This window comes from Rhamphochromis sp. 'chilingali', assembly GCF_963969265.1.
Source record: "Rhamphochromis sp. 'chilingali' genome assembly, chromosome: 17".
Classification (NCBI taxonomy): domain Eukaryota; kingdom Metazoa; phylum Chordata; class Actinopteri; order Cichliformes; family Cichlidae; genus Rhamphochromis; species Rhamphochromis sp. 'chilingali'.
The window spans coordinates 34,250,788-34,276,259 of NC_137944.1; the positions used below are offsets into that span (position 1 = coordinate 34,250,788).

At 42.7% G+C, this 25,472-nt stretch overlaps 1 protein-coding gene across 2 annotated transcripts in view; it reads left to right on the forward strand.

Moving 5' to 3' along the window:
• col14a1b (collagen, type XIV, alpha 1b) overlaps window positions 1-25,472 on the forward strand; it is a 169,552-nt gene that overhangs the window by 99,690 nt on the left and 44,390 nt on the right. For both annotated transcript variants that reach the window (XM_080862841.1, XM_080862842.1), the window contains exons 23-27: window positions 6,778-6,894; window positions 11,949-12,098; window positions 15,064-15,138; window positions 20,162-20,301; window positions 23,403-23,526. In XM_080862841.1, coding sequence (XP_080718967.1) covers window positions 6,778-6,894; window positions 11,949-12,098; window positions 15,064-15,138; window positions 20,162-20,301; window positions 23,403-23,526 — 606 coding nt within the window. The remainder of the gene's footprint in view (window positions 1-6,777; window positions 6,895-11,948; window positions 12,099-15,063; window positions 15,139-20,161; window positions 20,302-23,402; window positions 23,527-25,472) is intronic.

Below are 25,472 nucleotides of genomic sequence, written 5' to 3' on the forward strand. Positions count from 1 at the left end.
TCGTAGCATCCAAAATCCATCTCTTTTTACTCTGTTATGGATTTATAGTGTTTTACTCTTTAGATGTAAAGTAAGAGGAGCCTCGTATTAACAGACGGGGTTTGTGTTTTCATTGAAATATTTATACCTGCACCTGTTTTGAGTGCAAATTTGGTTTTTTGTTAGTTGTAATCAGAGATGGGCAGTAACGCGTTACTGTAATCCGATTACTTTTTTCAAGTAACGAGTAAAGTAAGGGATTACTATTGCAAAAACGGTAATTAGATTACCGTTACTTTCCCGTAGGAACGCTGCGTTACTGCGTTACTAAAACCATGATTTTTTTGCGAGAATGTCTCATGACAGTGACGTAAGCGAGTGCGCCGTTAGTGACAACAGCTGTGTGCAGATCAACAATGGATCATATATCGAGTGCGGGAGAGAGTATGAGCGTGCAGCGTTTAAAGCGTGGAAGCACTGACCTTACTTTGAGTTTGATTCCATAAAAAGTGACAAAAACATTAGTGTCCGCTGTGCGTGGGAAGAAAACTTCTTTTTACAGCGAAAAAACCCCTAAACTTCCAAACAAGCACTGAGTAGCTACGACGTAATGGGAAACTCACAGAGAAACTCGCGGATTCTTCCACTGACCGCGGCACACCTGCACCAGGGTAAACCTCCGCCTACCCCACTCCTGCTTTACAGGTGAAAATAGAGCAACAGGACCGCTGAGGTTTTGACTTTATTTATTTTCTGCTGTGTTTTACTTGCATCTATTTGAAAGACTGAGTGTAAACACAAAAAATATTTTATTTTATGAGCTGGAATGTGCAGAAAATAGGTTTAAATGTTAAACTAATTTATTCCAGTCAGAGAATGTTGCAGATAATTAAATGTTTTGCTTGATGCATAAAGTTAAAAGATTAAAACTAATAAAACAAGTTTTAAAAAGAGACTTTTCCATTTGATTACATTTTGTATGATGATTATGCAGAAAAAGTAGAATTGGGCTGAAAGATCTATCGCTTTATCACCTATTCAGGTTGTAAATCGTGTTTTTAAAAAATAACTAAGTAACTAAGTAACTAAGTAATTAATTACTTTTGGAAATAAGTAATCAGTAAGGTAACGGGATTACTTTTTTGGGGAATTAATCAGTAATTAGTTACTGATTACTTTTTTCAAGTAACTTGACCAACACTGGTTGTAATGCACTGATTTCATCAGTCCTTTCAAAAACATGTTAACTGTTTGAATGTTATATCCTATATGCTTTAATGAGGAAGAGCACTGCATCTTCCTCTTACCTAATTCTGCTTTACCTTTATAAAGTGTGATATTCTCTGTGGAGCTGCAGAAGGAGGGATATTCATGTGCGACTTGCTTTATTATTATTATTTTATCTGCAATCTTCATTTTAAATGACTTGTGAATGTGCTGAGAAGTGCATGCACTGCAGCGCGTGCATTTTGGCAGCTGGTAGTGTAATTGCGACCATAAAAGCCATGAACATTAACACGCCACTCAGCTGCTTGTTAATGCAAACGTCCACGCAGCCAATCACATTGATGGTGCAGTTAGGGATGACGTGATGGAGAGATGACCTGCTGTTCAAACTGAGCGTCAGAATGAGGAAGGAATGACATTTAAGTGACTCTGAACATTTCGTTCTAGTTGGTGCCTCATGAGTTGGTCTGAGTATTTCAGAGGCTGCTGATTGGCTGGAACTGTCCTTCCCGTAACCATCTCCGGGGTTTTCAGAGGTCAGAGGAGTGAGTGCTTGAGCTGAAATGAAGGCGACAGTAACTTAAACCAGTGTTGCAACATATGCAGAAGAGCATCTCCAAATACACAACACATTGAACCTTGAAGCAGGTGGGCAGCAGCAAACAACACTGCGTGCCACACGCACATTTCTATTGCAACATTCAAATAGTACAATCAGAATCTGACACAAACATGAAAGCATGGATCCGCCTGCCTTGTGCAGGTTGTTCCTCATGGTGGTCTAAGGGTGTGGGGAATCGTTTAAACACTACACCTCTATGACCACAGTCTACCATCTTCACTGCACTCAAATGGCCTCTACAGTCACCAGATTTCAATTCAACAGAGCACTTTTGGGATGTAGTGTAATGGAAGATCCTCATCATGGATGTGCCGCAACAATCCTATGATGTCAGCTTGGACCGAAATCCCTGAGAAATGTTTCCCGCCCTGGTTAATGGTAGCAAGGCGTACCTGATGTAGAGTGTATTCCACCACTGTGGTGACTAGTCCCAGTTTAACAGGTGGTATTATAAGGAGAACCTAATTATTGTATAAATAAATGCACATGTAAATGCCATATTTGTCAGTATTGATGTTTAAGGGGATTTCATGAGCCGGTTATTTAATTTTATAATTGAGCTGAAAAACTCAGCACGTGGCCCCGCCCCTCCCTGAGCCTGGTTCTGCCGGAGGTTAAAAGGGAGTTTTTCCTTCCCACTGTGGCCAAAGTGCTTGCTCACAGGGGGTCATGTGATTGTATGTATTATTCTAGGGTCTACCATACAATAAATAGCCCCTTGAGGCGACTGTATAAATATTACTGAATTGAAAAGAACCAAATATTGCAAAAGCTATGATCGGCACTGACTGGATGTGTCAGACGATCATTATTATTTTTAACTTAAACAACTACTAAAGAAACACAAGAGTAACTGGTTTGTTTTAGCTTTGAAGTAAATGAACTTGACACAAATAACAAACCACTTTCATATTACCTGTGGCACTTTTTGAAAAAAGTCATTTGAAAGTCCAACCTTTTGCTCAATTTTGTATATATATATTTATTTTAATCAAATATGAGTTCAAAATCTATTTAAGAAAATAAAGATAAAAGCAACTATAAACTACAAAGTATACCTTTCCTGCACCGTGATGATTTCCCAATAGACCAGTACATCTTTGCTCTGCTTGTTCTTAATTGTTCTGTTGGCATTTTCTACCCAGGATCATTTATACACCTTGTTATTGGTTTTCTCGGCCCATTCTACCTCTTTGAGTACAAGTGAATAAACAATATCATCTAATCTAATCAGAGAGCAGTCAGACTCCTGCAGGCTCAATATCTTGATATCCATCTGACACCTTTAATGTCGACTCCACCTAATTACATCCCAGTGCTGGAATGAACTGTATGGATTTAAGTTATCTCACTTGTGATGTGGACACTTCCTGGGGCTCTGTGAGTGTGTGGCCTGGTTCAATCAATCACTTGCTTCTCAAGTACAATCATTAGAGTAGGAGCCTGGATTTTCCTCTCCTGCATGATAATTAATCACTTCAGTGCAGACTGGCCTATCGGTGAAATAGCCCTTTTTGAAAGGTCTCTGGTTTGATCTCCATGACAGCCAAAGCATCCAGTGAAAACTATGTGTCCTTTTGAAGTGTCCTTGAGCAGGACTCCGAACCTCTACCCTTTCATCCGCTCTCATTGCTCTCTGCGCGAGAGCTCTCGATACAAGTGTCAGCTAAATGCCCGAACACGCAGCTTTAAATGGAGCGTGTCACTTTGCATTGGAGCCACAGTTTCCGCTGCCTGCATGACAATTAAGCACTTCTTGGTTGACTTGAAGGACAAGTTTGGAAGGAAAATGAGGAAAGAAGAAGGGGATGAACTCTGACAAAGATGGAGAGATGGGTTGAGTCGAAAAGAGAGCAAGATGATGAGGCCAGTGGGATCCCAGGAGGTGAATGGAGCATCTGTCATATTGCTCACCAGCATGTTAATGAAGCCAATGGACCAGCAGAGCTTAGTGGGCTGATGTGTCAATGTCACGCAGAGGACGAGTATCATGGTCGTTGTGGCAAAAAGAAGAATGACACTCCAGGTTATCTGCTTACACTCGTATACCTAAAGGTTTATGAAAGAAATACCCCAGAAAAAATGTTGTATATGGCCTTTAATGCTTATTGCAAGGATGCAGCGAAAGGTTACTTGTTGTGAAATACTCAAAATTTAAGTTTTAAGTTCAAGAATTTCAAAAGTAAAGCAGTGATTTAGAAGTAAAGCATGAAACAATCAAAGCGTGTTGAAAGCCACAGAGTGGCCATACTCCGGACACATGAGGGATCACTGAGGTTGTCCTTCCCTCCTGGATCGGCTGGAGCTTTCTTTAGGTGCCTTCACAGGTTTGACAAATGTCCAGCTGGGATAACCACATTTACTCAGCAACGTCTTGCTCTCCTGCTTCCCTGGCCGCTGTGTCTGTGGGGATGGTGTTCGATCTGTATTGTAGCGTCCTGATGGCGCCCAGTTTGTGCTCCAGTGGATGTAGGTTTACGGTACGCATCAGCTTTTAAATGTCCCCCACTACTGATGGAAATCTCAGTCTAAGAAGGCTAACCTGCCACTTTTCATATCCTCCCTGATGAATTTGATGTGTCGGTCCACTGAGTTAATGTGATCCCTGAATTTTGGTCGTCCTGAGATTTGATTTTCACCCACATACCTGAACCAATGACTCAGTGGGGTTCCACTGTTTCCATGTAGAAGTTGGCCACAATGGGTGAAACTGGGGAACTCATGGCACATCCACCCACCCACCCGTCCACCATCTCATAGTTATTCTTGTCACACAAATTGTTTTTGTGCTCTAATCAGCTGTTCAAGCCTTTTCACAGTGAAATCGAATCTTACTTTAATGAATTTACATCAAATATCAATCTACTGGTAACAATCTGAGCGACTCGATATTAAGGGAACAACCAGAAACATTATGACCGAAGCTTCCTGCACATACAGATTGTGTGGCATTTAGAAAAGTGCAGCTGTTTGGAGACGGGCTCTCTCTGCGAAACAGAGCCTGAGAAACTGACATATTTTGCATCTTAAAAGATACTAATTAGTAAAATAAAGCTGATGACCTAATCGTTAATGTTTCCATGTCTCATGAATGTTGCGCATTAGATACTTTTTCCATTGCAGTGGGAGCACGTTGGGCAGGCTAACGTAGCTCTTTATATCTAACTCTTTACAGGTGATCCTGCATCCTTTGTTAGGATATGTCTCCAGTGCTCGGTTTGCTTGAACATATCTGTGAGCAGCATGTATGTGCAGAATATAAGTTTCCTGAAGAGCCTCATTGTAGTTTTTACAAGACAAAGAAGCAGCTGCTTTACATCCATCTGAGCTCCTTTAACTCGCAGGGAGTGTGAGCGTCTCTGCCCAGCACGACAGTCTGAGGTCACTCTGCTTGTAAACGGTGCATTGCTCTTTTGGGGGTGGGAGTGAGTAACTGCCCAAATGAATAAGCATCATGGGTTTTTGTTAACGAGCGTGGGCAAGATGGAGTCTGAATGTGCCGCATCAGCAGAAACGGAAACGCTGCGCTGGATTGTCGTGGTGAAGTGGGACCACTGAATCAAAGTTACTGCTGATGATTCTCAACATTTTCCTCTGTGTGAAATTTACCAGTAATTCCTGTCGAATATTGGCAGATGATCAGTAGTAGCAAATTCAAACAGCTGGAGTGTTTTGCCTCCCGCTGCCTTTACTGTGTCGACATATATGTAGAGATGCTGACTTAAGAATCCCTTTGCGTCTCCTCATTAAATCACTTGCTGAGAGGTTTGCAGGAATATTATGCAGGGATACATTATGCATTTGTATGAAGTTCACAATAATGCAGATTAGATATTTGGCTCAACTGGAAATGTTCTGTTTTGTCAGAGGGAATGATACTGAGCTGTACAGGCCATTACCAGCTCACAGAGACACGCATGCTAATGTTCTTCAGCTGGGAACAAGAGCTGCTTTCAAACGTCGCACCATAAAAGCGCATACATACCATTTGCATAAACAGAGTGTGTGTGGGTTTGTTTGTGCGTGTGTGCATAAGCCAGACTTCTGAAGCAAAGACAGTGCAGCTACATTTCTGTGTGTCTGTAAATAACTTCAAGAAAGTGCACTTTGGTGTCCTTGAAACCAACTGGCCAGAGACTTTTGCATCTGCCGTGTGGAAACAGGATGCCGTGTGGTTCCTCAGATGTGAGCTGAGTGCTGTTAAACATATATATAGCTTTGCTCTTATGGCAGTATAGAGAGGAATGCTTACAAGTTTATAATGCACATTTTTAGGCTTCCAGAAAGGTTTAGTTTTATGTCTCAATGCTGCTTTTGTTCGTGTCCAGACTCATGACATCAAAACTCGTAGCCTCCGCCACAGCTGACTGTAGGAGAATAGCAGAGACATCAAATTACATTAAAATGTCCAATAATACAGCTGTCACTGACCCACATCACATCTGTTCTAAGACTAAGAGATCTGAGACAGATTTTAGCTTTAGTTTTTGGAAATATCTTATCATGTTCGGTTCAATTTAAATCTAAATAACTTTCTAAATAATTAAGTTTCTAAATAACGAGAGCAAATGTTAGATATGTACGTAAAAAACTGAAACCTCCACAGCTAGTCGGGGGCTCCTGGTGTGAGGAGGCTGCTGCTTGTCTGATTGGTGAAATGTTCTTGGTGCATGCCATGAAGAGGCTCACGGTGCTGTGATGTCATTGTTCCAGTATTAATAAGAGATGTTTAAAGTTGGTAGAGAAATATGTTTACTGCAGAAACCCCACATTCCTGAGCTGCAGCTCTTCATTCACTGAACCAAAGCAGTCGTTGAGCATTTAGTTCTTTTTGTAAAACTCAAACACGGTGCTCCGAGTGACAGATTCAAGAATGGAATTTGGAAATAACGTCTGGGCCCGTAAATATCTGCTCTGCAAGTAAAAACACCTTTTCTGTTTCCCTGCAGTGTACCTGGGCGTGACTAACCTGAGTACCTATCAGGTGAGGATGAACGGGCTGTGTGCCCAGTGGCAGCCTCACCGACATGCCAGCGCCTACAGAGTGGCCCTGGAGTCGGCGGTTGGTGAGTGCAGTGATGGCAGCGTGATTTTAAAGGTGGTTTTATTCTTTTTTTTTTTTTTTATTTGTTGCATCATGTTCTCATCATGAAGGTTTGTAGTTATTATATTTGCAAGTGGGATTCCTTTCATCCCAGTATCTCTGCTTGACTACGTGCACAATCTCAAGCTGCTAAAAAAAGACTCGTTTGTAGGTGGTGGAAGATCTGTCAGCACGTTGGACGGTTCCAGTGTTTGTGCCAAGCTTCGTAGGCACACCAAGGAAACACATTTCTGATCTCTCGTTCTGAATTAGGGAAAGACATTGTGCATGTATTTTATTAATGTTTTAAGGTTAGATTATTGAGAAGTATTTACAGCTTTGTTTGCAGATATTTAAGATACAGCTGTGTGAACATGTGAACCCCAAACATCCAGGTCACACGTATGGATACAACACAGAGCAGTTTGGATTTCTTTGTCCTTAATAAGCACACAGTCTCACGGCGCACACCTGGAAGAAGAAAAAACGAACTCTGTGCTCTGTTGGAGGAAGAAGGCCTGCTCTTTGAAACTGTGAAGCACCGTGGAGGGAGCGTCCCGAATCGGGGCTAATTTGGCACCTTGGGGCACGGATGCCTTCCAATGACTTGGAGAGCAATAAATTTCAAAAATGTGTCAAGAAATTTCAGAGGAGAATGTCAGGGAATCAGCCCGTGACCTGAAACAAATAAATCGAAACCATAATGATTAAAAAAGAATACAAAAGGTCCCAACATTAACCCAGCTGAGACGATGCAGCAGACCTCGAGTGTGCTTTTTCAATCAAACCGTCCCACAAGTGCCGATGACCCGGAACCCTTATATAGGAGTTCTCCTCATTGTTGTGCGAGCTTTATGAGCCATGAGAAGAAATGGTTGCTGCTGTTGGAGCTAAATTCAAAGGTTCGCTACCTTCTCCCACCCTGCACGTGATTCCTCAGTCTGTCCCGTTTAGACATGAAAATGACTCAGATGAAGATCTCACCGTTCTCCTCCATATTTATATAAAGCTCCTATAAACACTGTTAAAACAAAACATGTCCAGTAATCTGGAAAAATCTTGCCAATAAGCTTGTGTACCAGATCAATATTCGATTATCTTTGTGTGCCTGCAAAGCTTGGCACAAACACAAACGCTTGGCTTTACAGTGGGAGTCACTGAATCAAGAAAAACCTGCTTGCACATATTTTAAATACACAATACGCTAAATTTTCAGTGTGAATTCACAAACATTTTGCTGCTATATGTTTGGAGATGTTTGCAAATGCGATATCAGTGCAAACGTGCGAATCTGAACTCTTCTCCCATCATGCTGCTGGCTTTGGATTAAGGCGAGGAGTTAAACGTGACAGTGCATCGCTTTAGCATTTACAGAATACTGCATGCGTAACTGTAATTCTTCCCATCAAACTCCTACGCTGCATATCCAGTGCAGTAGGAGAGCAGCCTCATTCATACTCACATGCTTTCATCAGTAGGAGTTTCAGTATGTAGCTGAAGCAGAGGGTCCAATTTTCTGAATCCCTAAGCAGCCGGAGATGACAAAGATATTGTTGTATCCCATCGGAGACGTGCTGACACTTTAAAGGTTTAGCTGTACAATCAGACACTGTGCCGCTCTGTAGAAAAGGAAGGCTTACGGATCACAGCACGGGTGACATTTACATTTGCTGCACGAGGTAAAATAAAGCGAACAAAAAAGACAAAAGGTCGCGATTACGGCTGCCGAGCGAGGAGATGTGCTTGTTACAGCAGTGACAGTAATTATGCCCTGTTGTGTCTATTCTCAGAGGTAAACTTTAAGGAGGGGGAAGGAAAAAGTACAGTTATTTTCTTCTTATGAAGTTTTCTGTTGAAGTTTTGGTTGCACCTGCAACTTCTTTCCTCTGATTGTGACAATATATAATTTTTTAAAACAATAAAAACTGAACTGCTTCTATTTAGAGTTCATTATGTGTGGGAGTGTGAAGAAGAAGGGAAGTGAAGCCTGCCGTCTGCATGAGTCAGTGCGCGCGTAAACGGCAATCAAGCCGTGCATCCCAGCGTTAGCTTGAAGTGTGCCGAGACTCTGGCAAATTCAACAGATACGTTCTGCTTGCAGAAACGTGTTTTTGTTTATAGCCCACCGCTGACGTTCGTTTAACTAGACTGTCAGCTAATTAACTTTAGTGTCATGCTAAATTATGCCTGCATCGTTAAACATAATAATATAAGCTAGGTGGCTGTAGTGGCTCAGTAGTACTTGGTTTATGTATGTATAGCAAGCAAAAGCCCCCGGGTTTGATCCCAGGAGGAGACGCAAACCCCTCGGCGGGGGGGGGTCTCGAAAGGGAACCCAGAGTATAAATCTGCCAAACATCAAACATGCGACAGTACCTGCTGTGGTGAGGCCTTGTGAATAAGGAAGCAGCAAAAGTACAAAGGTGTCTGCACGTGTGAGTAATAATAATAAATGCCCTTGTTTTTACGGTGAGATTATACTTTTAGACGCGCAACAGAAGGAAAAGCACCTTTAATTTTTTATGTTATTTGCACTTTGGCAGTAAAAAGCTTCGTGCAGCTCTACAAAGTTTGATTCAGGATAGGCCGACATGTCCACACATCCTGCTTCTGCCAAAGGTTTCTTCCAAGTGCTTGCTTATAGGGTCCATTTGACTGTTGGGGTTGTCTCTGTGTTACTGTAAGGTTTACATTACCAGGTAAAGTGCTTTGTTTAGGTTGGTGCAGAACTTTTATAACTGCAGTTGATTAAGACTGGAACAAACAAACAAGGATCATTCCACCTTTCATTAATACATGCACCGTACAAACAAATTCAGATTTACAGGAAGACATGTCCTCTCGGTGGAAGTCAGATGTAAAGCTTATAAGTAGCAGCTAGTTGTGCAGCTAGTTGTGGTTCTCTGTTGCTTCTTGCTTCTTACCCTGACTTTGGTGCTGTGATGATCCCTAAAAATAAAAATCTAATAATATCTAAAAACATGATCAAGGATTACAAGATTCCCACAGAGAGTGGGCATTCTTGCTAACAGTGTAGAAGTTCTCCAAATGCATATTTAAAGGAACGGTTTTCTAATACATGGTTCACCTATGATCCTTTTCTAAATGGAACCAAGTAGATCGTGTCCTTATAATCAGATATAATATGTCCACTAAAATCCTGCGTTTGTCCCTTACATCCCTCAACATGTTTTTATTTAGAATTCCTCTTTAGCTCTGCACTTCCTCCACTACAGAACAAATTGGCTGCAAGGCCTTATTACAGCATTTTGATTGGCCGTCAGTGATGGTCCCCAAACCAATATTAACTTGATGTTCTAGGAAGAAAAACAGCCACATGGCGACAGCAGATACACTTTCACGTTACCTCCAGTGTCTGTTAAACTCTCCTGAAACTCTCTGCAATTTATTTATGAACTGATGAACTTTAATGTGTTCGTTCGTCAGCTGCCAAACAGGCCACTGCACCAAAGTCACCTCTGTGAAGCAGCCGTATGCTTATAAAAGTCATTTCCTCAGTTATGATTCTGTGCAGCCACCAACAAAAACAATAGTTCTTTGTCTGACACTGAGAACACGTCCAAATAGCATCAAACAACAGATGGTCTGGCCCTGAATCGATTTTAAACATCCACCACTCAGTCAGCACCTCAAAGCTAAGACTAACTTTTAATACAGCCGTCATCCACCAAATAGGAAAGTAATAGCTGTTATTCATCACCTTTAGGCGTCCAGCAATAACACTGGCGTCATTAACGTCACATAAAAGGCACAAATTCCCCCGTGTCTCCTCGGGGAGATCCAATGTGTTGGTTCTCTCAACACACAATGAAGCTAAATAATGACTTATGTTAGAACAGCTGGTAAATAATTACACCTGCTGCTGAGAATGGGGGAAATGTGTGATTATCCTGTTTTATTATTGAACAGGCTGGAATTTAAAGGGAATGGAGGGAGGTAAATTTAGGGAATAGGGTATAGAAAGAAAGACAGAGTGTAAAGTGTGTTTTCATACATCCTCCTGCAGGACAGAAGGATTTACCATGTTCAGCTAGAATTTACAGAAACAACTCTTTGATCTTTTCCTGCACAGGATCCATTCTTCACCCTTATTATGGTCTTATCCCAGTTTAGCTACACAGGAATGTTGTGGTGCATTTAGGCGTCTCATAGGTTCCTCTGCCTGATGACTCCCTCACAGCTCGAGCTTCCAGCCAATGTGATTAAATCATGTCACAGATTATATGCAGTATTACTCATAGCGGCACTTCTGGCATGGATTCTGAGGGATTGAACTCGATTTGATGATGCCTGAGGAAAAAGGAGCATTTATGGGTTCAGTGACCTTCGGTGCAGAGGTGGCGAACTCCAGGCCTCGAGGGCCGGTGTCCTGCAGGTTTTAGATCTCACCCTGGGTCAACACACTCAATCAAATGATTGGTTCATTACCAGGCCTCTGGAGGACTACAAGACATGTTGAGAACTTAATTTAGCCAAATAAATCAGCTGCGTCCTGCTGCTGCTGCTCACATTGGTTTGATTCACTTGACTTGACTTAAACTGAGATTTTTCCACCCATACACTCCCACCTGTGTAGTTTCGTGGTGAGCTTGTCCCATTATCTTTGCACTCGATGCCTCTTTAAGTCATTAAAATGTTCCACCTGTTCCCTGTAGTGAAGTAAATGCTTGGTGTTTCATGGATAACAGGTTTTTCTTGGAAAACTGTTTGACATGTTACCAATGGACCCTGACTGTTAGGATGGAGTGAACAAGTACAACAGGAAGGTGTTTGATTGGTTCAATAATTGGATTTGATTCATCAATTATTAACAAACCAAGCGAACAGTAGCATCCTAATAACAACAAAGATAAATAAATGCTTTCATTTTCAATCTGTGACAACGTGCTGGGTTTACGATGTGTGCAGATTGTTCTACACACTTGCATGTGCATGCACTTGCTTTTATTTCTGCATGTGACAAATACAGAATCATTTTTGAGAAAGATAAAGATGTTCTTTGTACTTTTGTTGCAGGCAGCCAGAAGCAGGAGACGAGACTGAGCGGGGGAGCGAGCAGGCACTGTTTCAACAACCTGAAGCCCAACATGCAGTATAAGATCAGCATCTACGCTCAGCTGCAGGACGGGACCGAAGGGCCTGCAGTCACCACCGCTGAGAAGACACGTAAGGACCTGAGCTTTGAACACACGTGTCATTCACATGTTGCAGGTCGAGGTGCACTGCAGTTCCACGACTGGATTTCTCCTGCTGCTGCTATTTTAAGATCACTGCACAGAAGCCTCGTTTACATTTACACTTGTGTGTCTCTGTGTGTGCTGGGTTGCCTCCACTCTTTCAAATTGGGCACACTTATATATTGCATGCCATTGCACAAGATCTTAATTTCTGACGCCAGTGGCCAACGTTTATCTGATGCCAACGTGTCCATTTATCCCCGGCTAAATATTCAACAACAGTGTAATGAGGAGCTAAAAGGCTTTTAAGAGTGCAAATATTTCACAGTAAATGCATTTGTTGAGGGTTTCTCCACACCCCCAGAAACTCTTGAAATCAATGCCTCAAATAAGCTTAAAGATTTATTTTTAAATCTTAAAACGTTGATACTTTTCAGAATATAACGAATCGTGTTTTGTGATGCCAAAGTTTAAAATGTAAAACGTGGTCTCCAGGTTGCTGACAGCTGCTGCCGTGTGTATTTTGGGCAGAAGGTTTTTCCAACTTGGCTTTGTGGGACTCAAAGCAGTGATCGCCAACACAGGACTGAGTCAGGCAGCTCCAACAAGGCAGGCTGCAGCAGTCCCCTACATTTATTCAGCGGTTGCAGATACAGACAAAGAATAGTTTGCATTAATGTAAACACAGCAAACAGCTGGTGTAGAGAGAGCACGTGGGAATTCATGTAGTTTCATTGAGTTCTGATTGGTTATGTTGGTCGTTCATCATGTCTCTGGAGAAACAAAAGAAATCCACTGACAACAGCTGTGCTGCAAATATTTATTGTAATCGTCAATATCAGCCTAAAATTTCACGATCCCTACATGACCTTTGTGTGGAGACTGGCCACTTTTATTTCTGATAGGGATGCATGTGTGTAGTATTTCCCATTTAGTGTGAGACAAATGTTTCAGAGCAGGCGCTCTGTCCTTTTTCTTATTTGTGTGTTCTATGAGAGAACTAATGTGTACGACCGTAATGCCGTCGCTCAGTCATTCTCGGGCTCGTTTATTTCGACCACAAACAGAGGACTGAAAACTTTGGCTGCCTCTAAGGTTGTCAGATCTGCAGCCAATTTGAAGCTGAAAAACTGGGAAATCCTGTAAACTGCTTTTTGATGTGCAGCGTTTCGTACAAACCCACTCGTGCACTCACCGCCGACACATCCAGAAGTACTTTGCCTCCTCCATTCGATCTGCCAAACGCCCGTTTTAAAAGCGCCCTTACATGTGTCATAATAACAATATAGCAGAAGCACACAGCGGGGAAACACACACACAATTATACACAAACTGCTGTCAGCTGTCATCGGTTTAAGAAGAAGCCCGGTCCGGGCTGGGAGGACGATCACGTCATTTTCAACATAAAACATCTTTTATCCTCGCCGGAGCGCCGAGTGCTGAATCCTCTTCCTTTTCAGGATGAGCCTTTTGTTCTGCAGCAGCAGCCCCAAACACTAATCAAGACCCACTGTCTGGAGACGGGAGGGTGACGGGGTGGGTGGGCTGTTGTTTTATTTTCAATGAGGCCCGTGTGCAGTAAATTCACTACTCGCTTTAGTTACGTTCAGCTGTATTCAACACTTTAATCACCAGCTTCACTGCAGAGATGAAGAAGTTTTAATCAACTGCTTTGAGAGCGCACACACGTCAGCGTGTCTCACGTGTCACTTTATAAGATCCACCGTGTGTTGAAGAAGCGCTCGAGATCACAGCCAAAGCTGCGCGACGGTGCAGCTTTAATAACGAGTCGACCAAATAACTGGATACAGGTTTGTTTTCAGTCAGCACAGCTGCCAGCAGCCGTGCTGTGAGACTCACAGGGTTCCAGATGGATGCAGATATGTGCGTGCTGTTTTATCTGTTTTCCATTGTTATTGCAGCAATAGCAGTATTGATTTAGTAACGGCACTTGATTAGTACAATCAGCAGAGGGTGTAAAAAATACAATAAAATGGATAAAATAAAAGTTTTTGGAACTGCAGGCAAACTCAGTTTCTGATAAATAAAAATGGCGACGCCCTGCTGATGAGAAGTTATTTGGCTAACCTCCCATTCCTGGTTGTTTCCTCTGCACTGTGTTCAGTGCTGCTCTGAGTTTTACAGTGCAGGTGATGATCACTGGAGGTCCTGCTCTGCTCTCATCTATGTGCACATTTGCAGTTTCAGCTCAGACCCACAGACCAACTTTTACTTTGAGCACTTTTATTGTTCCTGAGGTCGCCGTGAGTAAACTCAGAGGTGAGCAGCCTGTTTCCTTTGCCAACTGTCTGCAGTGCACTGAAGTGAAGTGAGAATGACGAGCCGGGAGAAAAGCATAGTTCAGAGGCGGCACGGAGACGAGAACCCGCAGAATTGAAAACGAGACAAAGAAAATATCCAGAGATACAAGAAAGAATGTTCCCTCCTCGAAGCTAAGCAGACATTTGTTTGCTTGAAGCTGCTCCCCTCTGTACCGCAGCTCTGCAGTGAGCCTCCACAATGATTTATTGCTTTGTTTTGATGCAAATGAAAGCCAGAGCCTTTCCTCCAAATGACTATCTCCATCGCTGCAGGCAGCCACTACTGAATGCTCCCTACCTGCCATCACAAGTAATTCTCAGCCTCAGGTAGCTGATTTACTGCCTAAACAGCGCTGAGTGCATAAACGCACAAAGACGCTCAAAGACACACGTAGAATACAGGCAGGAAGTCGAAGGCAGAGACAGTGGGAGTGCGCGTTGGACCGCAGCTAACACTGTGATCAGTGCAGCAAATTATACATGAGCTGAATGTAGTTACTGTACACGTTTGGGCCATACGTGAGCGCTCTGTGCAGTTTCACCGCGTGTTTCACTCAGGGTCATGTGGCACACGAGGGTTGTTTTGTTATAGTTACAGGCTGTCACATCCTCATGTGTTTGTTTGTTCTGCAGTACCCGTCCCGACCCCACCACCCACCAAGCCCCCGACCACCACGCCTCCACCCACAATCCCTGCTGCCAAGGAAGGTAGGAGAGCAGTTCTAATACTGTTATTGATAGTCTCATCTTTCGATCTCTTTGTGTTGATGTATTGTTGTTGATGTGTTTTGGTGACATCAGGCTGCATCCAAACAGCTTCTTTTATTTATTTCTTTTGCTCAGTTTTCAGTAAATATGTATAAATATTTATGTATTCTAGTTTGACTTGTTTGTTTTTATGAAACGTTTTGCATAACCAGCTTTGATATTCTGATTTGTAGTAGGAGACCTTTTATTATTTTACAGGTGTGCAGTCAGATATGTCAGTGGCCCCCAGCCCCCGGTACCGGTCCGTGAGTCGTTCGGTACCGGGCTACGAGATTTGAGGCTCGGGTGTGAAATTTCTGGTTTTCAGAGTTTTTATCGTTATCTTGGTTTCCCTGGGTTTTATTGTGTTTTATTTTGAAATAAATATTTACGCGTTACCATAGCGACCAGAGAGCATTAAGGGGCAGAGAGGAGGACGTTACTCTCAATGCTGTTGGTGCATTTCAGGAGAATCAGAATCAGAATACTTTATTCATCCCGAGGGAAATTAGGGGTAACAGCAGGCAGCACGCTAATGGCGCATGCACACTTACAAAGGAACCTTCTGACCAACTTTACACAAACATCACATTGGGCAGACATGTCAGAAGGTAGGCTGATAGGAAAAAAACAACGAAAATACACTACATGAGGTAAGAGGAGGAGAAAAAAAACTCCACTCAGACTGAGCTCCTAGTGGGAGAACAGTTTGATAACAGAAAAAACACCTCAGCACAAAAAGCACATGACTATCAATACACCATAGAAACACGAGACAAGCAACAGGGCGGGTAAAGGGTAAGAGAGAGCCGGCGTAGACAGCGCATCCGGTCCTGCAGCATCTGTGCTGGTCCAGTTGACTGCTATCATCCCCGGTAGGGCACAAGCATCGAAGGCGTTGGAAAGGGAGGGGGATGAGTGAGTGCTTGTCAGTGTAAGTGTGTGTGTGTGCGTGTCCATAGTTTAGCTGAGACAGTGTCCTTCGGCCTATCAGGCTAAGTAAACAGTCCTCCAGCCAGGAGGACGCTGCTAATAACGTTACACAATTACACAGTACATCCACGTTTACTATTATATTTACAGAGACAGTTTTTGTCGTATTATTTTATTTTGTTGTATTTATCCGCGACACCTTAAAGGCCGTGAAGATAGTGTCTGACGTGAAACCGGCCCGTGGCCGCTGTGATATGTGACACACTGTCTGAGATTGGCATGATGACTTTTTCTTTATTAACATGACTGAAGTCCAGGCACTAACGTTTTGTACAATTCACTTGATAAGTGGAGGACAGTGGGTGGATAGACTGTACTGTAGTATTTTATGTGTGGACTGTGTACCACGATTGGACGAAGCCTGGCTGAGTCTGGAAAGTGAAGCCAGAGGCTCGAAGAGGCTTTTCGGGGACCTGGTGGTGTTTCAGCTGCGCCCCCACAGACAGCTGTTCAGAGACTCCCGCTTCACTCACCATCCTCTCAGTTCACAATAATTCAGCTGTTAGGTGCTGTGATTGTCAGTGTCACATCTCTCCACCTATCAGATCCACAAAGTGCTGCACAAGCCAGTTACATTATCACACAGCAAAGACGATGGTTTTGTAACCTGGTAACAAGAGTTTGAGATAAGTTCACGAGCTCTTTCCTCATCTGGCAGCCATAGTTACCAGTTACCTTTATTTACTTCTTATATAATCTTACAATGTGGAGAATGGATCTTTGAAAGGCAGAATCTTCATTCACTGCACTTATTATGAGATTTCTCGTTTAAGTTAAATATAATCTCTCTGTACTTGACACGAGCTTTAAATAGGCTGCCAGACGCATTCAGGGCGAGCGTTAAATGATGCACTTAATCTTCAATTTAAGGCCATCTGTTGCCTTTTTCACTCGGTGCTTTGTTTGTTTCCTCGTGTGGACGACATTGAATAGTTGTACACTCCACTGGAGCGCCGTCAGAATAATAGCATCGCGTGAATGTGAATGAATGTCAAAGATGTAATGAAGAATATTCTCAACGAGTCTAAATGATGACTGCAATTAACGCAGAACTGCAGCTTCCACACAGCCACAAGACACTAGAGCCATTACAGCTAAAGAATTATAAAGTACGACATAATCAGCCCGAGGAATTCAGTGTGCGGATAGCTCTGAACATTAGTAAGGGAAGCTTCATTTTACCATGGAAATGTCTTCATATCAGACAACACTGCAGATCGTCCTCATCCTCACAATGTGACAGTGTCTCAGGTCAGGTTTTATCCTCAGATCATCTTTGCTGGGACAGAAAACATGTATATCAATGACACTGTTACAGGAAATATAAACCCAATCTGCAGCTACAAGCTGAAACCGATAAAAACTAAATGCATAAATACTTCCGTTCATTTTTAAAGTATACGTTTTTTAAGACGTCCTGTGAAGTATTTTGGGGGGCAGAGTTTGATCCATATGCCCACCTATCAAATGTCACTCGTTAAAGAAGCAAATCTGCAGCAAAGTCTGAAACTTGCTGTAATTTCTAATGAGATCAGCTTCAGAGACATATCAGGCTGAGAGTCTCAGTAGACTTTCTCTTGATGTCACAGACAGTCAAAATGCAGACAAGCTCACTGCGCTATAGAAGGAAGTAGGTCTCCTATTGGCTGCTTTTTGGGGTTCCTGTCACTAAAAGCCAACCTTGTTACAAACTGATCCTCACGCTGGCCGGGCAGGAGAATGAGAGCTGAACAAAGAAGAGCAACGCTTCTCAGCTCCAATAACAACACACGCAGTAACATGTGACACACAGTGTGTCTGACGTCAGTGTAATTATAAACCGAGCGAGTCTTGGATCTGTTACAGCGGTTCTCATTCTTCTCCTGCCGTCACCACAGAATCACCAGCTTCACTTTCAAGCTGCCACAAAAGGTTTCATCACCTCTGAGAGAAGAAAAAAACACTATCAGGTGAAATGAATGAGTCTTATCTGTTATCAGTTATGTAGCATGTGCAGCAGGTTCGTGTGATTGAGGACAGACGTGGGAACAAGTGAAGAGTGTTGAGAAGGTGTAAGGAGTACTTTGAGGAGCTGAAGAGCATCGAAAATGAGTGAGAGAGAGAGAAGAGGATGGATGGAGGACAGTAAATCAGAAACCAGTCGTGTACCTCTGCATCCACAAAAGATCCACGATGTCCTTTCATTCCTGAATAAACCAGATTAATCAGAGCTGACCTGAAGAATCAATCCAGAGAGACCCAAACACGAACATCGACAGCAGCATGAGCTCGCTGCTTTGTCTTACCATTAACAAGCGCTCTCCATGGGACAGAGCAGAAATGTAGTAGTAAGAATGCACCAGCATAGAATCACTCTGCTTTCACGACACATTTATTGAACAAAAACAGAGAAGGATGCTGTTTACGTGCTGTCGGCATCAGCGAGGAACAAATAAGGACACATTTACACACAAATGAAGACCTGTGGTGATTTAGAGAGAAACAGAACGATCTGGACCGAGTCAGAAAGAATCCACTGACAACTAAACGAAATAAAAGCAATAAACCTTTCAGCCGCCCTGCACATAATGTGGAAATGTGCTTTCTGCATAAATCTTATTTGTGATGATCCAGAAAATTCAGAGGAATGATCACAGAGATCAACACATTCAAATCATTCTGGCTGACGAGGAGAACAGTGGTTGTTTCCTCCTCACGTGTTTGATTACAGCCTCCTCTACAGCCCCGGCAGGTACGCTGCGGCAGGTACTTAGGAAACACTTCCACATGTGCCAAATATGGGATTCATAAAGTATTTCTTATCTCATCATCGTCTCATTTCAGTTTTTTCATCACTAGATGTGCACTAGCTTTATAAAGAGCATCATCATCTGGTCCCTGCTCAACCCTGAATAGGATAAAAGATGAAGAAGAGGAAAGGATGACTTCATCTTTTTACATCTTTCATCCAGTTTCTCCACATTTGATAAATTCTCTTTGAATTACTGCTAATATTTCAGTTGCATTTGATTTGAAATATGTTTAATTAGTTCAGCAACTCTCTAAAAAAATCCACACATCTGTGGGTGGAGTCAAAATGCTCTAGTTCTGTACAGTCTTATGCCACAAGGGGGCGCTATACTGACAACAGAAAAAACAAAATCACTACTATCGCACTGAAGGTTAGAAACACAGTTCCACCTTGAAAGCTCAGGCTTGTTAGGATGACAGTAATGTGTAATACCAGCGTAAAACTATAAATCTCTCTCCTGCTTTCAGCTGCTCTGTCAATGTTCTGCAACCACCTGCAGTTTTGACAGCAGTGAACCAAAGTGTCCTTACAAAGAACGGGTGAATAATTCTAACAATCAACTTACAAAATATTATATTTGAGCAAAACAGCAATTTGAGTTTCACTCAATCTGTTTTCAGACTTCAGAACAAAGTCAGTTTGATTCCTCCTGAGATGTGTTTATGAAATGTTTGCAATAAACAAAGAGTCGAATGCCGGGTTGAAGCCGTCTGCAGATCAATGTGGCGCCGGCTGACCCTTAAATAGGGTTTGATTAGAGGAGAGAAGGAAGTGATTGGAATGACTTTCGAAGAGCAGCAGAAGCAGCTCTTTGTTTTGCATTTAATGTGTTTCAATCGTTTACAAGTCGAAAGCTCTTTGAGTGCAATTAATCACAGGATTGCTTCACTCACAAGCTGCTTTTATTCATCGGTTTTCTAAATGAAGCCAGTTTGTTTATTTGCACGGCAATAAAGCGAACAAATGAAAGCAAGTGGATAAATATGTGTTTTTAATGATAAATTATCCTTCAAAGTAAAAGAAAGCCAATCAAAAATGATCACAATGAACGTTCCAACAAAACCCTTCAATCAGCTATTTTCAAGCTTCCATACAGCAGACTCACAACTTTTTACTTATTCCCATTTGAAGTGTTGCCTTTGTGAGTCAACCAGTTGCTGTTGTTATGTTTACTTCATGTTTCTCTGTCTCCTCGTTCAGTCTGTAAAGCTGCCAAAGCAGACTTGGTCTTCCTGGTTGACGGTTCCTGGAGTATCGGAGATGAAAACTTCCTGAAGATCATCCGTTTCCTGTATAGCACCAGTGGAGCTCTGGACCGGATCGGCCCGGAAGGCACACAGGTACCACCGAGGGCGACCTGTTAGCCTTTAGCAAGCAGTTCTCTGAGAGCTTTGGCATGTGTTGCTTCTGGTAGCTCTCAGCGCCGTGCTTTGACTGACAGGTTGTTGACAGACATGCCACAGAAATACCAGAAAAACAATGACTTGATGGGAAAATGTGCACTTTGCCTGAGGCACAGCAGGCTCCTCGTCCTCACTGTGGATGGTGGAGGTTTGCCGCGCGCTGCTTTGGCAGCACAATGAAAGAGATCATCAGTGGCGGTGTCAGCGCTGACTGTGGGTGGGGCCATCTACAGCCCACTGCACATACCACACCTGTTTTATCAATGTGTGAAGACCAGCCTCACACTGTCATACAAACCCTGCGTGTTGTTGTTTTTATGGATGAATATAGTTTTATTATTCAAATATTAATTAACCAAAGTGTTGTCGCCTGGAATGACGCTGCAACGGTGCGACTGCGAGCCAGCGATGGTCATCGTTTGTTGGCTGATGAATCTGAAATCATAGAATAGAATTCAACTTTATTGTCATTGCACATGTCACAAGTACAAGGCAACAAATGCAGTTTGCAGAAAGTGCTTTAGCAAAAATATAGATATATTACAAAAATGTGTCTATTATTGGTATGAAGGTGTGTTATGAATATGCTATAAGTTTGTACAGGCTGTGAACAGGATATAAATATGAGGACTATAGAGAAATATGAACTATACAAGTTCTAACAGTTGTAGAACTATAATTATTATTGTACAGAGTGATTGTCTGTACAGCAGCTACAGTGAGATATGTGGCTCCTACAGAGGTTCTATAAAGTGCTGGTTGGTCAGTCCCTGTTATTATTGTGTGTATGAGGGTCCAGTTGTTTGTTTTTGTCCAGTGTGTGTGTCTGTAGGTGGTTGTGGGTGTGTTTAGTCCATGAGTTTAACGTGGGTCAGCTGTCAGGAGGCCGAGGAGTCTGACAGCTGTAGGGAAGAATCATCTCAGCAGGGTTGAGGTCAGGTGACTGTTCGTATGTCAGAGAGCTTTTACGTAAACGTATCCAACAACTATCCAAGTAAGTTCACACAGTGTGGAGATAAACAGCAGTGACCCCAGCAAAGCTGCTTCCCTCTCCATCACTGCAGCTCCTCCACCCTCCACACATGCAGGGACCGTCCTCTCACCTGTCTCACGAAGAAACCACAGCTGGATTCATCAGTGTCACATTTGCAATGTGACACTGATGAATCCATTGGTTTAATTCCCATCTTTATAGTCATGATTCTCAGCAGTTCTCTTATTATTATTATTATTATTATTATTACTGTCAGCCTGTGTAAGACGTGATTGTCTGTAGCTGTTAATGTGGAGACGTTTGTTCTAACGAAGACCATTTCACTCATGATGTAGCTGCATATTTATGTTTGCCAACACTACCATTGATACATCACAGCTGATCATATGAAATCATCTTTGTGGAAAGACTTAAAGACCGCGTGCTATGAATTTTCTTCTTACCAGATCACATTTGATTTATCTTGAGTCATATCTTCACTATTGTGGGACGTGACAGGAATAAGACTACCACGTGCACAGAGCAGCCTCCTGGGTAATTCAATTGTAAAAAATCTTTAAACTCAAAGATTTGATTTCTCGTGGTTGTTTCTTTGGCCTCGCTTGGACCTCTTCATCTAAATGAGTTTCCCCGTCATCTGTAGGAGCGTCTGATGCACTGTAGATGCAAAGAAAAGGGAAACTTTCCAGGACAAACGAGAGGAAGAGAACAAACTGTTTACATACAGCAGTTTTCTCCCAGTTGAGCTAAACCTCTTTTTCACTCCTGTGTTCAGAGCCTCGGTGTAGCGAGTCAGCACCAGCGCCAAGTTTCCTGTAAGCTGCTCTCATTTTGATTTTTTGTTATTTACAAATAAAGAATGTTCCTGAGTGGTCTCCCAGGTGGCCACAGCCCACTTCACTCATGAAACAGCTCATCTGCACGCTCTGTGTTACAGCTGCTCACGTGTCTGTCAGTGCTCCTCTTTCCTCCCCGTTCAGCTCCGTTCAGTCACAGTGGCATCAAGTATCGGCTCAGTTTGTCTGAGCTTTAGAGAACATTGTACATACTGTCTTTAAATGCTGTGATATACTGTAGAACAAAGCGTTCCAGGTGGAAGAAAACAACAAAACAGAAGGTAAATATGAACGCCAGCATGATTTTATGAAGCAGTCTAAACTAAGAGCTGTGGCTCTTTCTGAACAACAACCTGGATGTCGATCAAAGTAACTGAAAAAATCTAATCTGCCCTAAAGAGGGTTAAACAGGCTCTCACTAGCAGCTCAAACACACTGCCAGACTGATCCACTGGTGCTGGCCAAGAGCTCGCTGAGTGCTCCACCCAACTCACTGAGTCCTGTACCTGAGGCAGCGAGCAGCAGCACACAGCCACCCACAGCAGGTTCAAGCCAGGAACAGATGGAGAAGGAATACAAACGTTTTGAGTTCAAACAAACAAAAAATAATTGCTTAAAAATATATAGCGTGGGGTTAATGTACCTCACTGTTTTAAATTATTCCATCTAACACAGCCTGACTCTTTGCCCGCTGCAGGCGTATCATCCGCCCGTATTATCTCATACTTTATTATTGAAAACAAAACTCTATCCTCCATTTTTCATAGTTTTTAAATGTAATAATTCTTAAAGACCTGTCCAGTAATAACCTGATTTGTTAGGAATGATTTTGACGGGAGAATCGAGGCTCTCGTTGCAGCGGTGTAACCCTCCTCTGTCTCCATCCTGGGCATCATTATCCTTCTCTGCTCTTTGTGGTCGTTACAGTCGCTCTGTACCAGCCCGGGCTGTGATGCTGATCACGTGTAGTGATGCTGAATGTGGTTTCAAATAGAATCACGGTTGTATAAAAGTAATACAAACATGATGTTCACTTTCTAAAGGATGACTCCATTCGAGTCTAAAAGGAGGATTCATGGAGATCAGCTTTTCTGTATTCTGTGACGGTGCTTCTTCTCGTAGTCTCCTCCTAACCCTCGTCCCCTACACCTAACAGTGGCCTACTTCCTCTTTTGGTTTATTAGCTACGTTCATGTGTTTTGTGACAGGTGGCTATTGCCCAGTTCAGCGACGATGCCCGGACAGAGTTTAAGCTGAACTCCTACAGTGACAAGGAGGGTCTGCTGGACGCCATCAACAAGATCTCCTACAAAGGAGGAAACACTAAGACAGGTGAGGACGCGCACAGCATGCAGGCTGCTGCTTTTCTGTGAAAGCACTGCGTATGAGTCACTGACGCTGGACGAGCGTGCTGCTGGAGTCTGCTAGAGTTTCAGGATGACAGATGTTGCCGTGCGCGCTTGAAGCCGGTGCGATACAGTGTACGAATGTATACAAGCTGTGCGACTGTGACGGATCAAATCCGTCTTTACCGCGGCAGAAATAATCTCTAAATCTGAGAAAGACGCCTGGTCGAGACAAATCCACAGTGTAACGTGCACACGCTCAACACAACTCCCTCGTGACGTTATCAATGCTACTGAGCAGGAGGCGACCGCAAACAGAAAATGAAATCACTGTGGAAAAGTGTGTTGTCCTCTCGGCTCTGTGTCAACATGCGTGTGTGCAAGTCGAGCGTGTTCATGCATAGTCTTATTCATGGATGTGTGTGTGTGCGATGAGAGGAAGTCTGCAGGGAAGCAGTGAGAGTCATTAATCGCTGTTTACAAAGCAGCGCGGGCGGTTTCTCCTACAGGGATGAGACTGAGGAGAATAGATTTGTAACAGCGTCACTGGTGGGGAGGAATTCTCCCACTGCTGATGCGTTGCTGTAAAACACTAATCCTCCGTTTCTCACAGGAAGCAACAGTTTCTGGGATCGCCGCGTTGCAATTAGCAATGTGCTTTCTGTTGTTTCCAGAGGCCTAGAAAACGTCTGATCTCTGGATGTACTAACGGCCGTGCAGCAGCCTCACATCCAGGCAGGTGCTCATGGATTTGTTAATGACTCAGTCAAGCTGTGGTTTAAGGTGTGGGTCTGAGTAAATATACAGAAAAGAGACAGAAGAGGCTCAGTAGATGATCATTATTTGACTTTATGGGGTTTTTTCCATTTATGCACTAAAGACATAAAGTGCACTAGTTCCAGAGTTTCCTGATTCTTAAGCAACATGAAGACGCGGCGCCGGGAAACGTCATGACCAAACACCAAAGAAGAAGACTCAAATCAAGAAACAGCTTATAATCACAATATATAACATAAATAGCAATAATAATACTACTAAAAATATAGTCATCTTCATCATTGCTCATTATGTTGGTCGTTGCTTTGTTAATTCTGCAAAATGAAATGAATATTAAAGCCTATGAAACAAATATTAAGCAGTGGAAAGACCACATGAGCCTGTATGAGCACATTTATAAGGCAGAAAAGAACAGAAACATTCAAATAAACATCTAAATATTAATATGTGATGGTAACTGTTGGTAGTAATGTGTAAAATTTGATCATAGTTGAAGAGTGTGAGTAAGTCGGGGGTCCCGGGTGTCTGGTGGGTGTCTGAGCCTGCAGCGCAGTGGCTCTGCAGAGTGGGGGGGGGGCAGCCTTAGATGTTGAGCTGGTCCTCCAGCTGCTGCAGAAACATGAATTCTCTTCACACATTCAGTGAAACTTGTGATGTGATTTCCCTGGTGGGACGCTCTGATGCAACACTCTCTGATGTCCTGTACATCAGCAAGGCATGCATCAATAATCGTGTCCTTTCATCACGATTAATGCTACAGTTTGGAGTCAGATCTTCATCCTGCACTGATGAATAATTAGCATGAAATTTGAAATTAACTGATCGTGTCAAGTTTATGTCGTACAAACCCTTAAGCTTCCTTTCTTTCATGTTTTTAATAGTTAACTCTGTAAACAGGGATCCTCTGAAGCTGATGGTGCTGCAGGATTTTCTGACTTCCTCTCAGAATAATGTCTGCCACACCGGAGACTGCAGCTGAAAATTGATTAATTTTGATTTCCCATCACTGCCAAGTCCGCTGTGACAGACCTGCAGCTCCGCTAATGACTTTTTTAACCAGAACAGATGGTGTGAAGTCAAATCAGCATAATAAAAAAATCCTCTGGTAATAGACATGTTGTTTCAAATAACTCGTCTGCTGCTGTTTCTCAACTA